The 14,708-nt window shown below is 46.0% G+C and overlaps 1 protein-coding gene across 1 annotated transcript; it reads right to left on the bottom strand.

Annotated features, from left to right (window-relative positions):
• Window positions 1-11,162: 11,162 nt before the first annotated feature.
• Window positions 11,163-14,315, bottom strand: Pnrc1 (proline rich nuclear receptor coactivator 1). Its single transcript, XM_021160229.2, has 2 exons — window positions 13,706-14,315; window positions 11,163-12,244 (listed from the first exon to the last, which is right to left on the bottom strand). The coding sequence occupies exons 1-2, from the start codon at window positions 14,153-14,155 to the stop codon at window positions 11,801-11,803; spliced, it is 894 nt and encodes a 297-aa protein (XP_021015888.1). The 5' UTR covers window positions 14,156-14,315; the 3' UTR covers window positions 11,163-11,800.
• Window positions 14,316-14,708: the final 393 nt, after the last annotated feature.

The following is a 14,708-nucleotide window of genomic DNA, read 5'->3' as shown; positions in this document are numbered from 1 at the left end:
CAAGATGGCGCTTACACCCTGTGTTCTAAGTAGTAAACAAGCAAGCTGCGCATGTGCTGGGGTAGTTTTCCACTCCATGTGCTCTGCCTTCCCTGTGACGACAACTCCGGTCGATGGGCTGCAGCCAATCAGAGAGCGACACGTCTGAGGCAGAGGACAATCCTCCATAAAAGGGACGGGGTTTTGCCATTCGATCTCTCTTCTCCTCTGGCTCCTGAAGAAGTAAGCAATAAAGCTTTTGCCGCAGAAGATTCCGGTTGTCCTGAGCATGTTCTTGCCGGTGGGGACAAAAGCTCGGGATAATTTGACAGGCAAATGGGGTTATAGAAGCAAAACATAAGCATATCAAATTACTCATAACAACCTCCTGAAACAAAGCCATGGTTGCAAGGAGTTTAAAATGAGGTAGTCACAACAACAGGTAGTGGCTACAAGGTAGTTCTAGGTGGTCAAAATGACCTTTTGAAACAAAGGCATAGATGCCATTTCCTGGAACAGATAGTACAGAGCCTTTTGTGTTAAGGATACATGTGGGGCACACCCCAATATTTGAGAAACAGAGGTTTAATCATAAATAGATTAAACCTATTTTATCTTTACTTTAAGATGGCTTTTAACACCCGGTGGTGGTGGCACACGCCTTTAATCCCAGCACTCGGGAGGCAGAGGCAGGTGGATTTCTGAGTTTGAGGCCAGCCTGGTCTACAGAGTGAGTTCCAGGACAGCCAGGGCTACACAGAGAAACCCTATCTCGAAAAACCAAAAAAATTAAAAGATGGCTCTTAAACCCAAGATGGCGGCAGGATGGCTAATCAGTGCCTAATGCTGTTCAGTTTGGTGGAAATATAGAATGATAGTGGCTTAAATAATTTTTTAATTTAAAATCTATATGTGTCTTAGTCAGGGTTTCTGTCCCTGCACAAAACATTATGACCAAGAAGCAAGTTGGAGAAGAAAGGGTTTATTCAGCTTACACTTCCTCATTGCTGTTCATCACCAAAGAAAGGACAGGAACTCACACAGGGCAGGAACTCGGAGGCAGGAGCTGATGCAGAGGCCATGGAGGAATGCTGCATACTAGATTGCTTCCCCTGGCTTGCTCAGCTTGCTTTCTTATAGAACCCAAGACTACCAGCCCAGGGATGGCACCACCCACAATGGGCCCTTTCCCCTTGATCACTAATTGAGAAAATGCCTAACAGCTGGATCTCATGGAGGCATTTCCTCAAGAGAGGCTCCTTTCTCTGTGATAACTCCAGCTTGTGTCAAGTTGACACACAAAACCAGCCAGTACAATATGTATGGGTGTTTTGCCTGCATGTCTGTGAACTCCCTGAGTGCCAGGAGACCACAGAGGTCAGAAGAGGGAGTCAGATCCCTGGAGCTTGAATTATATATAGTTGTGAGCCACCATGTAGGTGCTGGGAATTGAATCTGAATTCCCAAGAAGAGCATTCCATGCAGATAACCAGTGAAACATCTCTCCAGCCTCTTAAATTATCATTATTATTTTTTAAAAGGTGGGATTTATCAAGACACAGTCCATCATGGTAGGCAAATCATGGTGGCAGAAGCTTGAAGCTCTTTGTTAACATGGCACTCAAAGACAGGAAGCAGAAGGAAATGAATGAATGAATGCTCCTGATCAGTTAGTTTTCTCATTTTTTATAGAGTCTAAAACCCAAGCCTAGGGGATGGTACCCCCTGCCACCGCCACCAGTGTGGTCTTTGTCTTAGGTGAGGTTATTACTGCACTGACAAAACACATGACCAAGGCAACTTTTCCTTTGAAACAGTGTGTCTCTGTGTAGTCCTGGCTGTCTCCAAGCCCGCTGTGTAGACCATGCTGGCCTCCAAAAGAGATCTGCCTACTTCAGCCTGCCAAGTGCCAGAATTAAAGCCATGTGCCACCATGCCTGGCTTAACCATGGCAACTTTTAAAGAAAGCATTTAATTGGGGGCTGGCTTACAGTTTCAGAGGGTGTGTCCATGATCATCACGGTGGCGGGCAGGCAGGCAGGCAATGAAGCAGTAGCTACAAGTTCACATCTCGTGTGAAAGCTGCAGGCAGAGAGGGGGTGCAAAGACAGGACCTAGCTTGGGCTTTCGAAACCTCAAAGCTTACCCTCAGTGACACACCTACTTCAGAAAGGCCACACCTAATTCTTCCTGACTAGTCCACCAGCTGGGAACCAAACATTCAAATATATGAGCCTTTGAGTGAATCTCCTTCAGATCACCACATTCCACTCCCCAGCCCTCATAGACTCTTGGCCATATCATAATGAAAAATGTATTTAGTCCAACTTCAAAAGTCCCCATAATCCTTTACAGTCTCCACACTGTTTAAAAGTTCAAGATCTCTTCTGAGTCCCAAAGCAATCCCTTAAGTGTAAGCCCCTGTAAAATAAAAAAGCAGATTACATACTTTCAACATACAGTGGCACACAGTATACATTACCATTCCAAAAGGGACAATAGGGCAGAATAAGGAAATGTACCAAAGCAAAACTAAAAACCAGCGGGGCAAACTCCAAATCTAGCTTGTCTATGGCCCAATGTCAAAAAGCTTATTAGATGTGTCTTTATCTCTCACCTTCCTTTCAGCTTTGCTGAGTACAGCACACCTCTCCCCCTTGGACTGATCCTTCTGCATCCAATTCTTCAACAGGCCATAAAAATCAGATGTGAGCTCTTGGCTACTTCTCTAGCACCATGCCTGCCCCTTGCCACCATATTCTGGGCTATGATGGCCATGGACTCATCCTCTGAAACTGAAGCAAGCCTCTAGTTAAATGCTTTCTTTTAAAAGTTGCCTTGTCATGGTGCTTTGTCATAGTTATAATAACCCTACCTAAGACAGAAGTAGTGGCTCACCCCAAGGGCTGCATTTCCCTGGTTCCATGAAGCCCAGGTTTTTCTTTAAATTTCTCATTTACTTGAATACAGGACTTGGCTCTAAAACAACATTTCCTGGTGTTATTTTCTCTTCGAACTGTACCTTTTGTTTATCTTTTTTGTCCTACTTAATCTTTTCATTGTAGATCTTCATAAGAGTGATCACCAATAACCACAGGACATAGTCAATACTAGGCTGTTTGAAATGTCCTCTTCCAATGACATTAGTTCAAAACTTTAGGCAGATTTTTTTTTTTTTTTTTGGCAAGGGCAAAAAAAAAGCAGACATAGTCTTTGCCAAAATGTCACAAGAATGGCCTCTGATATTCTTCTTGCAAACCTCCACTTTGCTCTCAGCACTACTGTCTTTCACATTCTTACTAGGATAGTCCAATAAGCCCTGCTTACAATGTTCAACCACTTTTCCAGTCCACTGTCCCAAGGTCTTCCATATTCCTCCAGTATGAGCTTACACAGCAATACCCCACTCCTGGCACCAACTTCTGTCTTGGTTACTGTTAATTATCACTGTGACAAAACACCGTGACCAAGGGCAACTTTTAAAAGTTAGCATTTAATTGGGGACTTGCTTACCATTTCAGAGGGTGAGTCCAGGACCACGATGGTGGGGAGCAAGACTGAGCCTGGCTTGGGCTTTTGAAATCCCAAAGCCTACTCCCAGTGACACACCTCCTCTACCAAGGCCACACCTCCTAGTGCTTCCCAAATAGTCCACCAACTAGGAACCAAGCACTCATATATGAGCCAGTGGGTGAAGGGGCATTCTTATCCAAACCACTACACTCTCCCCACCTCAACCTAATGGACATAATTCTGAACTGGTATGCCACCAGCTAAATAATCCCTAATACATAATAATCCTAGGGGATTGTCTCCTAAGAGATCCCTTCAATTGTTTTTTGACCATTACTGTGTGCTTGGAACTGTTCTACGTTTTAAGTTATTCGTACATGTATTTAACCATGTCTACATGATTAAATTAATACGATTCCAAGTTAAGAGGCAAAAGGATTAGTTATGAGGCACACAGTCACAACCATAGAGCCGAGGGAAGGAAGGTCTGCTTAGAATTCTTTCCCTGCACACTGTGCCATGTCTTTTGCAAAAGCAGCCTTTGTGAGTTCCAGGCCAGATAGGGCTACACAGTAAAACTCTTATCTCAAAATGAGACAAAAATAACAACCAAAAAGTAACCTTAAAACTAAGACAATGTCTAGATGAAAACAAAGGACTGAATTGGGGGGAAAATGCATGGGGCGGTGGCAACAGGATGGTTCAGTGGATAAAGTACTTGGTGTGGGAGCCTGGTGTCCTAAGTTCATTACCTGGGACCTATATAAAGAGAACTGTCTCCAAAAATTTGTCCTCTGACCTCCAGAAGCACATTGTGTACATGTACATAAATAATTTTAAATGCCTTTGGGCTTCAGTGTGGGGCATGGACCTGGGAGAAAGCTGGTGGTGTATCATGGAAAGTTGCCTCCTAAGAATGTCTTTATTCTTCATTATAGATTGTATCTCAGGGTCAGGCATGGTGGCTGTCTAGTCAGAGCTCTATCACTGCGAAGAGACACCATGATCACAGCAGTGTTTATAAGGGAAAGCATTTAATTGGCTTACAGTTTCAGAGGTTTTGTCATCTAGGCAGGAAGGATTATTATCCTGACGAGGAGTATCGAAGCCTGCAGTGCTGGAGAGGCAGCTGGATCCACAGGCAGCAGAGAGAGACACTTGGAATGGCTTGGCCTTTCGAAACCCCAAAGCCCACCCCAGTGACACACTTCCTCCAAGAACACCAGACTTACTCAAACAAGGCCACACCTCCTAACCCTTCTCAACTAGTGCCACTCCTTGGTAAACAAGCATTCAAATCCATGATCCTATGTGAGTTATTCTTATTTAAAGCAGCACAGTGGCTCGTGCCTATAATCTAAGCACTTGAGAGGCAGAGGCAGGAGAATCAAGAGTTCAAGGTTATCTTCAGCCACCTCCAGAGTTTTAGGTTATCCTGGGCAACATGAAACTCAAATTAAAAATCAAAGCCAAAAGAAAAGTAAAATACACACAGGCTTAAGAATACTGGTGTGAATGCACAGTGGCTCTAAGCCATGGAAGGTAGAGAAAGGGGCAACTCTTTCTCTTCAAGACTGGTCTCTGCTGTCATTTAAAAGCAGTGTAATATTTGAAGACTAAGGTTAATTTGTTCACCTTTGTATGGAACCAGCGTGAGCCCTTGTTTTGTAACAAGAAAGCCCTAACAGTAATTTGCCCAAGGTTCTGGGGAGGGAGAGTGTGTTAGTTTGTTTTGGATAATACTAAAGAATAAACCTATGAAGAGAATATCTAATAAAAAAAATTAAATAATAAAAAAAGAATAAACCTAGGGTCTTGTAGAGTTAGGAAACAATTACACCACTGAGCTTGTTGTCTGTTTGTCTGTCTGTTTTAGGAGGGGCTATTTCTAAGTCAGTTATGTCACCGAGGAAGGCCCTGATCTGCTGCCGTAACCTTCCGAGTATAGAGGATTACAGAAAGAAGCGGCCATATCCAGCCTTGACAGGATCAAAACCAAAGCCCTCTATGACTTCAGGTTTTCAAGTCAATGCCAAAATATCTTCCAGCTCATGTGGGTATGATGGTCCATGTCTATAGTACCCACTTGGGGTGCATAGCAAGACTCTATTGCAAAACTTAAAAAAAAACAAAACAAAACAAAAACCCAAACCAAAACAAACTCAGCCACATCAAAAAACACCACCACCACCCAAAATCTACTATTTGAATACCTCCGGCCCCTCCATAGGTTTAGGGATGAAGGGGCATGTGTAGAGGATACTGCAGGAATTAAACTCGGACTTTGTACATGCTAGAGAAGGCCCTCTACAGCTGAGCCATGTGGGAGATAGCCAAGAGTCACGAAAATGTGCATGAAAGGGAAAAACTGAGCATTGTGGCCCATGCCAGCAGTACTTGAAAGGCAGAGGCAGGAGTATCATGAATTTGAGGCCAGTGTGGGCTATAGGAGTCCCTGTCTATCAAGAAAGAAATGAACAAATAAGAAAGAAACTGTAAAACACAAGTCTTACTACTTAGAAAAAACAAATCTGAAAACCAAAAAGCAAAGGGAAAAGCTTTTGTTGCCTAGAAAAACAAAAAATGAAACTGAAAATAACCAGGCATGGTGCATGCCTGTAATTCAGACATCACGAAGTGGAGGGAGGAGGCCCACCAGTTCCAAGCCAACTTGGACTACGAGAACCTGTGAAACTCCACCACCACCAGACATACACACTCTCTCTCTCTCTCTCTCTCTCTCTCTCTCTCTCTCACACACACACACACACACAAACACACACTTACACACACACTCACACACAAACACACTCACACACACACTTTCACTCACGTACAAACACACACTCACACACACTCTCACACACACACTCACTCACACACACACTCACACTCTCACTCACACACACATACACACATACATACATACATACATACATACACTCTCACAGACACACACACACACCACACACATACATACACACATACATACACACACTCTCACAGACACACACAGACACACTCACTCTCACAGACACATACACACTCACACACACACACCACACACATACATATACACACACACTCACACTCTCACAGACACATACACATACTCACACACAAACACACAGACACACACACTCTCACAGACACACATACACACACACTCTCACAGACACACACAAATACACACATATACACACACACTCACACTCTCACAGACACATACACATACTCACACACAAACACACAGACACACACACTCTCACAGACACACACACACACACACACTCTCACAGACACACACACACACACTCTCACAGACACACACAAATACACACATATACACAAACACACATACATACAGACACACATATGCATACACATACTCAAACACATATACACGCATATACAAACACACACACACATACACACACACACACACACACACTCATGCACGCAGGAGCACAGGCACACACACCAAACAACCAAGCAAAACCCCCCAGGGCCTGGAGAGATGGTGCAGTGGTTAGGGCTGCTGCTCCAGAGGAGCAGATTCAATTCCACCTGGCAGCTCACGGACATCTGTAACTCCAGTTCCAGGGTGATCTGACTCCCTTTTCTTTTTTTTTTTTTTTTTTTTAGATTTATTTATTTATTATATGTAAGTACACTGTAGCTGTCTTCATACACATCAGAAGAGAGAGTCAGATCTCATTACAGATGGTTGTGAGCCACCATGTGGTTGCTGGGATTTGAACTCTGGACCTTCGGAAGAGCAGTCGGGTGCTCTTACCCACTGAGCCATCTCACCAGCCCCTGACTCCCTTTTCTGGCCTCTGTGGGCAACAGGCATACACATGGTACACAGACATTGGATATAATCAAAACCCATACACAAAAACTAAGAGTTTTTAACAAATAACAACAACAAAAAATCTGAAGATGAAACTATTTTTGACCTGTTATTTTTCCTCTCCAAACAGAAGACCGCCAAGAACACACCTGCAGCTCATTTTTTGACAGTGAGGTTAGCCAATTCCAATCCTGGGGAATTCTCAGTAATTAAAGTAACTGTGTACACACAAGCAGCTCTGGAGGGCTGCCTGTAGCATTTGCAGGTACTTTTTCATTAGTGATGGGAGTATGACATGATAAACCCATTTGAAATAGACCATGTATATTGAAAATTCACAGTGTGTATGTATATGAGGGAAGGGTTTAAGACAGGTCTGGATAAGGAGCCCCAGTTGGCTTCAAATCATTGAGATGAAAGTACATACCACTAGGTCTGGCAAAAAATTCAGTGGTTCTTAAATTTCTGTTTTTCAGTATGAGAAGTTGAAACTATGGCCTGTTGTTTGCAAGTAGGCAAGAACTCTAGCACTGAACTATATTCACAGCCCTGATAATCTATTTAATACACCCAGCCTATTGCTGGACATGGTTGTAATCCCAACACTTGGGAGGCAGGAGGACCACAAACTCAAGGCTGCCTGGTCTTGGTAGAAAGACCTGTCTCAAACTGAAAAATCAAAATGGAGGTTGGTATATCACTCAATAGTAGCACGCCTGCTTTCATGCCCAAGTCCAGAGCACTCACACTTCAGTACCACACACATTCTTGTCTTTTAGAGCTGGGTGTGGTGATGCATGCCCATAATCCAACATTTAAAGAGTCTGAGGCAGGCTTCATCCTGAACTCCTGGGCTAGTTATGTGGGAGACCGTGGTTTAAAACAAAACAAAAATAATGGTTTTTTGTGTGTGAGGACTGTGTGCAAAAGACATTAATGATGATACGTGACAAAGTAGACAGCCAAAGCCCCTCTACGCCTTCCAGAGGTTGGAGATGGAAACTTGGGGCAAGATTCTGTTTAGGTTGAGTTGGAGCAGGTTCTGTATCACAGCAGGTGCCGGAGGTTAACTGAGAGAGTCTCAACTGAGGGGTTGCCCAGATCAGATTGGCCTGTGGCCAAGTCCGGGAGCATTATCTTGATTGATATGAGAGGGCCCAGCCCACTGTAGGCAATTATCAGCCCTAGGCAGGTGATCTTGGTTGTGTAAGAGCGAGCTGAGCAAGTTGTGGGCAGCAAACAGGAAGCTGTGTTCCTAAAGGGTCTCTGCCTCAGTTCCTGCCTCTGGTGGCTTACCCTGAATCCCCCTCAGTGACAGATTGTCACTCTGAGTTTTGTTTTGAGACAGCACCTCTCCATGCATCCTTGTCTGGCCTGAAACTTGCTAGGTAGACCAAGCTGGCCTTGAAACTCACCAAGATCCACCTGTCTCCTGATGGCTGAGAGACAAGGTTTGTGCCATCAAGCCCAGCCCCAAGTTATTTTTTGGTCGTGATATTTAGTACAGCCACAGAAGTTAACTGTCCGCTTCACTGGCAAAGCTGGCCTCCCTTTCTGTAATCTCACATGAATTACCCTGCTTCTCACCAACACTGCATTTTCAATCAGGAATAGGGCTGCGGTTGTTGTCTTCGTACTAGCACAACCAGAAGCAGGAATCTTATCAGTTGGCCACAGCCACTCGATCAGGACTTGATCCCCATTCTCACTGAGCGGGTGTTTAGTTCAACCTCTTTCCAGGTCTGTTCTGGGCCGTGGTGCTAAGGAGACAGAAACACTGCAATGGAGGCTTGGACTTGTTTCTTCTCAGCATTAAAATTTAGGGCTCATGGGTGTTGTGTCAAAAAGCATGACCAAAAGCAATTTGGGAGTTTGTTTCCAGACAGGGCCTGGGTAGCCTGAACCCACAGAGATTTGCCTGCCTCCGTCTTCCTAGTACTGGGATTAAAAGTGGTGGTCCCCATGCCTAGCCCTACACCCTACCTTTGAGGGAAGTCAGGTGAGAGAGAGGCTTAAGTTTCCCAGAGGCAGACTCTAGGGAAGCACTGAGTGATACTCGGAGTTAAGAATCTGTGGCCTCTGGTCTGTTGGAGCTAAATAAATCAGCTGCGATTAGCCAGCATTATTAAGAGAAAACTGTGCGTCACTGGGGCAGGGGAGTACCTCCTGAGGGCATTGGGACAGTGGAGAATCTCCTAAAGATCAGCTGCCACAAACTGTGGTCTGGGGGGACCAAGACTGTCCTGAGAGGTTGGCAAATAGTGTCTAAGGATCTCCTACAAGGTACCAGCTCTTAAGGGATCACAGTATCTTTGTCTTCGGAGTTTTGATAGGGCTGGAATCACAAAAGTGCTACCATGACCTTTTTTTTTGAAACAAGAATAATCTTTAACTTCTGATACTGTTTCCAACTTATACCAGTATTGAGACACAGGTTAAATATGCATTGCTAAGCTAAACTCAAAACATTGTGTGGTGACTCCCCCATGTGTGTGTATCTTACTCTGTGGCTCCCTACTTTACTACTGTGTGTGCGTATGTAGTGGGTGGTATACCACAGCCAAGTGCACAGCCAGAAAACTTTCCAGTTCTCTCCTACACCTGCTGATTCATCACAGCATCCAAGACCTGCGGCTTAAGTGCTTGCTGGGCTGGCTGGCTGGCTGGCTGGCTGGCTGGCTGGCTGGCGAGTGAGCCTTGGAATGTTTTTGTCTTTCCCTTCCCTGCTCCAAGATTACAGGCTCAGTCCCTAGGGATGCAAGTTTAGGTCCCGATGGATGCGTGCTAAGCCATCTCCCACAACTCCTCCAATGTTTTTAGTGGAGGGTGGTGCCTGAGAGGTCCCAGGACAACTTGCATCTAGTTGTCTACCTTGTCATTCCAGGACTTCAAGCTGGTGCCACCTGCCTTTACCCACCGAGTCGTGTAATCTACTGAGTGCTGAAAAGTTTTCTAAGCCTTAGAAAGAGCTCTTTTCAATTTCTCCCCTGGAAGTATCACACACATAGACTACTACATTTTTTGATAATTTCTACTATGGGTTCCAGGGATCAAGCTCAGGCTTCCTTACCCTCTGAGGCAGCTTCCCCATTCCTTTAACAAAAGTCATATTTTTCACTGAAAAATATAAGGGAAAGCTACCCTTGCCCACAGAGACCTGTAACTAGAGCTCCAGAGATCTGATCCCTCCAGCCTACATGGGCATTGCACTCACATGCACATACTGGAAGCCAAGCATCAAGAGTTCATACAAAAGGAACTTCTAAGTGAGGTGACAGTTTGCCTGTGATCCCAGCTCCTCAGTCAAACAGATTAAAAGTTCCAGCCCTGCCTGGACCATGAGACAAGATGGACAGCCTGAGAAACTCGGAAATAATTACCTCAAAATAAAAATGAGGAATTATGTATTCTAGAGCTAGAGATATAGTCTACTGGCACAGTGCTTGCTTGCCTAGCATGCCCAGAGCCCTGTTTGATCCCCAGCACCTCTGATGCCCCGGGTGGTGGTGTACGCCAGTAACCCCAACATTGGGATGAAGGCAGAAGTTCTAGGTTATTTCAACTCCAGGGCTGAGTTAGCTCAAGATACTGTCATAATTAATTTTCATATTTATATATGAAAATTTGTGTTCACATTTCTATTTCCAAGATGGGAAATTCTTTCTCAGAGGTAGGTTATTAAATTTTGTAGCAAGGTTGTTATTTTAGCATAGTCAAAGACACAAAGACAAGAAAATGTTCCAAGTCCAATCACACACACAGTCACTTGCTTACACACTCATTCAGACAGCAGTCACACACAAAAAGTCAAGACTACCTTAAAAGGGGGGAGGCCAAATTATTATTATTGATTTAAAATTTGATTACAACCAATTTTGTTGGTATTTAAAATTAGAGGTGTTTTAAATCTCAATAATGGCAATATACCAATATCCAGAAATGAGGTTTGGTAAAAACGGGAAGCTTTCTAATAATTGCAGATTAAAAGTCAAGTCAATTTAGAGCAGCACAGACTCCATGTTTACAGTGACTGTGCCGGGTTCACCTTCAGTAGTACATAAGCAAATTGTTCACATTTACATCTTTACTTTTGAGATTTGACAGCTGTTCTTAAAAAAATTTCGGTACCTGTGCAAATAAACAGTCTTCCATGTGCCTTAGCACCCACTTAGAATATCTCCACTGTATATATACAAAACACCCACCACATCTGCAGGGCAAAATACATACTTTCATAACAAAACTATAATGTCCTCTCAAGTATGAACAATATACACATAATACATGGTATACAGTATTTACAAAATATAAAATATAATACAAGCTGCTTGTGTGACTTAAGCTCATTGTGTTGGATGCTGCAACAGGGCAAGTTTTCACTGCTGTATCCATTTCCTTTCGAGTCCAAAGGTCTGGGGAAATCGAGGTTTACTACACACTGCAGACTGAAGCCTAGGTCTGCACCTTGAGGAGCGTTTTCAAGTGCACTGCCATCAGCTCCCGGCTCTGGCTGGGGTTCTCAGCGGTACTTCCCATCCAGTGACTCGGAGGCTTTGGGAGGACACTAGGGGAAGGTGGGTCACTGAACTTTGCTCCGGCGTAATTTTCCTTTTGGCTCACTTCTGTTAGAAATGCTGATTTCTTCAAATGGTTACTTTTAATGTTCTCAGTATTTTTAAAAGGCTTTTTTTCTTGCTTCTGCATTCGATCGGAGGAAGCAGAATCCTGCCAAAAGTCACTTTCATTCCTTTTTGCAGAGGTGATCTTGGTTAGTGGCAAGTTGTATTTGCTTTTCTGTCTGTTTATCTTTGGTTGTTCACACAAGTGTATACCATGCACAAGCTGGCTGTGGGGAAGGGCAATTTTCTCCGATTTTCCCATCTTTGATTTTAAAACCTACAAAGGAACACAAAAGTGAACAATTTTCAAGATAAAAGTTATCTTTACATATATTTTACAAACTTGCTTTTAAAGCCCTCTAGAATTTAATCTGGTTTTAAATAAATACGTTATGCGTGGGATGTGCTAACTACTGGATGTTCAAATGTGCACGCCTCTTATGTTGCTATCCAATTGATGCTGTTAATTACAGCATACATCAAACGTACATACAGAAAAATATCACTTTAAAAAACCTCAATGTCCATCTTTTCTAACTGTAAACAACAGTAAGGAACAAGTGTCCTCTATAGGTTAGAAAAAAAAAGTTCCTGTCTGCCTTTCAGATTCAGCAACTTCATGGACGACCTTCTAAGCTCAGCCAAAAGGTCTGTAATGCAGAAGCAGAAAGGTAAATTCCAGGCCAGCCCGGGCTACTTGGTTCATCTTGTAAACTCAGCCCCACTCCTAACAAACAGACCACAAACTTTTGCACTGTAGTAACTTTCCCAACATAATCTACAGAAATGTGCACCAATAGAAAACACCCTTAGATCACTGCCCCTCTGATGTTTTCATGATATAGTAAGGACACAAAAACTGAAACCCAAGTACAAGGTCACACTGTTTTTCCCGTTCAATACTGCCTCTGAAAAATAGAATCTTCTCCGATGTACAGTGAGTTCTAAGCTAATGCAAGTGCCTGTCTGAAAAACCAAAACCAAAACCAAACAAAACAAAAAAACCACTTCAGGATCTAAATTCTTATTCCTCTTCATGGGCACATCTTGATCAAGTACAATTTCAGTACAATGGCTGCTTTTCCTGTCACTGCCAACAAAGAATTCTTCAAGCTGTATGAAAAAGGTTGTTTCGGTTTTTGTTTTTCATGCTAAGACAACTTCAAATCCTTTAGCCTCGACAAAACTGTATCCCTGTTATCCAGATCCGTTAACCGAGGAGTCCATTTTATAACTTCTAAAAACTCAATTCAGGGCGCTGTTCAGAAGCCCCCTCCAGCGAGGCAAGCTCCTGCGGGCCCGCACAGGGCCCGGGAAACCTTCGCGTCGGGCATCAGACGGAGACTCCTGCCAACTTCCCAACATTAGTCCGACTCAGCGGATCTGGCCGTGCGTGGGTCCGGTCCGCCCGGTGCCCCACTGGGCACCGCGCCTGCGCCTGCGCCCCCACCCAGCACCGCCTTCATGAGCGCCCCAGAGCGCTGCACGTAGCGGGCTGACGTCAGCCCTCCGCAGGTCCCTGAGCCCCGAACGCCGAAACCCCCTGGAGCGCCGCCAAGCTTCTAAATGCAGGCTGTTGCTGGGCCGCAGCCGCCGCTCCCATTGGCTGGCTCCGGAGCCAATGGGCGGCGCCAGCGCAGCCGCCCAGCCCCCCTCCCGCTTCCGCCCCACCACTCGAGCGAGCGTCACGGAAACTTCCCTCCCGAGTAAACAGCCGCCCCGCCCCCACCGGCCCTACCTCCTTCGCGAGTGGGGGCTGTCTGTGGAGCAGGGCAGTGGCCGCCGGACCTCGCTCCTCCTGCGCGACGATTGGCCCCGGCGCCGGGCTGCGACCACCCTCCAGGCTCGGCCGGTGCTGCTGGAACTGGTGGAAGCGGCTGGGCAGCTGCCCGGCCGGGCTGGCCCGCACCTTCTTCTTCCGCCGCTTCTTGGGCGCCGCCCGCGGGGCAGCCGCCGGGGCCAAGGTGCAGCCGGACGGCGCGGTGGTGCGAGGCGCGGGCGCCAGGCACGGCCCGTCCCCCCCGAGGAAGTGCGGCAGGAAGAGGGTGGGTGGCAGCGCGCGCGGGTCCGGAAGGCGCGGCAAGGGCGGCGGGGCCGGGTTCACCATCGGGAGGGCCCCGAGGAACCCGAGCGGCGCTAAGCGGCCGCCCAGAGCGAGATCTCGCTGTGGGATGGAGACGACGGTCATGGCGCGGGGACTCGGCAGAAAGGCGGGGAGCAGGCGTCACGGGGCGGCGGCGGAGGCTGCTGCTGGAAGGTTCGGAGCAAGGACCATGACTCGGGCGAGGCGGCGCAGCAACAAATAGCGCTGGCCACCGCGGCCAGTGTTGTTACCCGAGGCCCCGCCCCGTGCCCGCCCACTTCCCTGCAGCGGCCCAATCCGCGTGCGCCTGTCAGGCCACTCCCTCGGTCCCGCCTCCGCGCCCCGAGGCAAGACACAAACAAGCAGCCTGCTGCAGCCCTTCACAAAGAGCGCACGTTGCGCAGGCGCGCCCAACGGGCTCTTCCAGAGAGTGTCCCGTGAACAATGAAGTTCGACTTCTGCCTCACCTCCCTGGCAGCGATCCTTTGGGGTAGCCTGGGGGTGGGGCAGGGGAGGAGGGGGAGAGAAGCGGTGTAGGAACTAGGAAGCTCCTGACCTCCAGAAAGGACTGCTTTGTAGGTTTTCGATTTCAGCCCTACATAAAAATTTTAAGAGATTTCGGAGAACACTAAGGATTTATTTCACTAAGGATTTACAG

This window comes from Mus caroli, unplaced genomic scaffold (assembly GCF_978045245.1).
Source record: "Mus caroli unplaced genomic scaffold, Mus_caroli_1 scaffold_6, whole genome shotgun sequence".
In the NCBI taxonomy this organism is placed as follows: domain Eukaryota; kingdom Metazoa; phylum Chordata; class Mammalia; order Rodentia; family Muridae; genus Mus; species Mus caroli.
The sequence above is the reverse complement of the archived record's forward strand: the minus strand, read 5'-3'. Positions and strand labels throughout refer to the sequence as shown.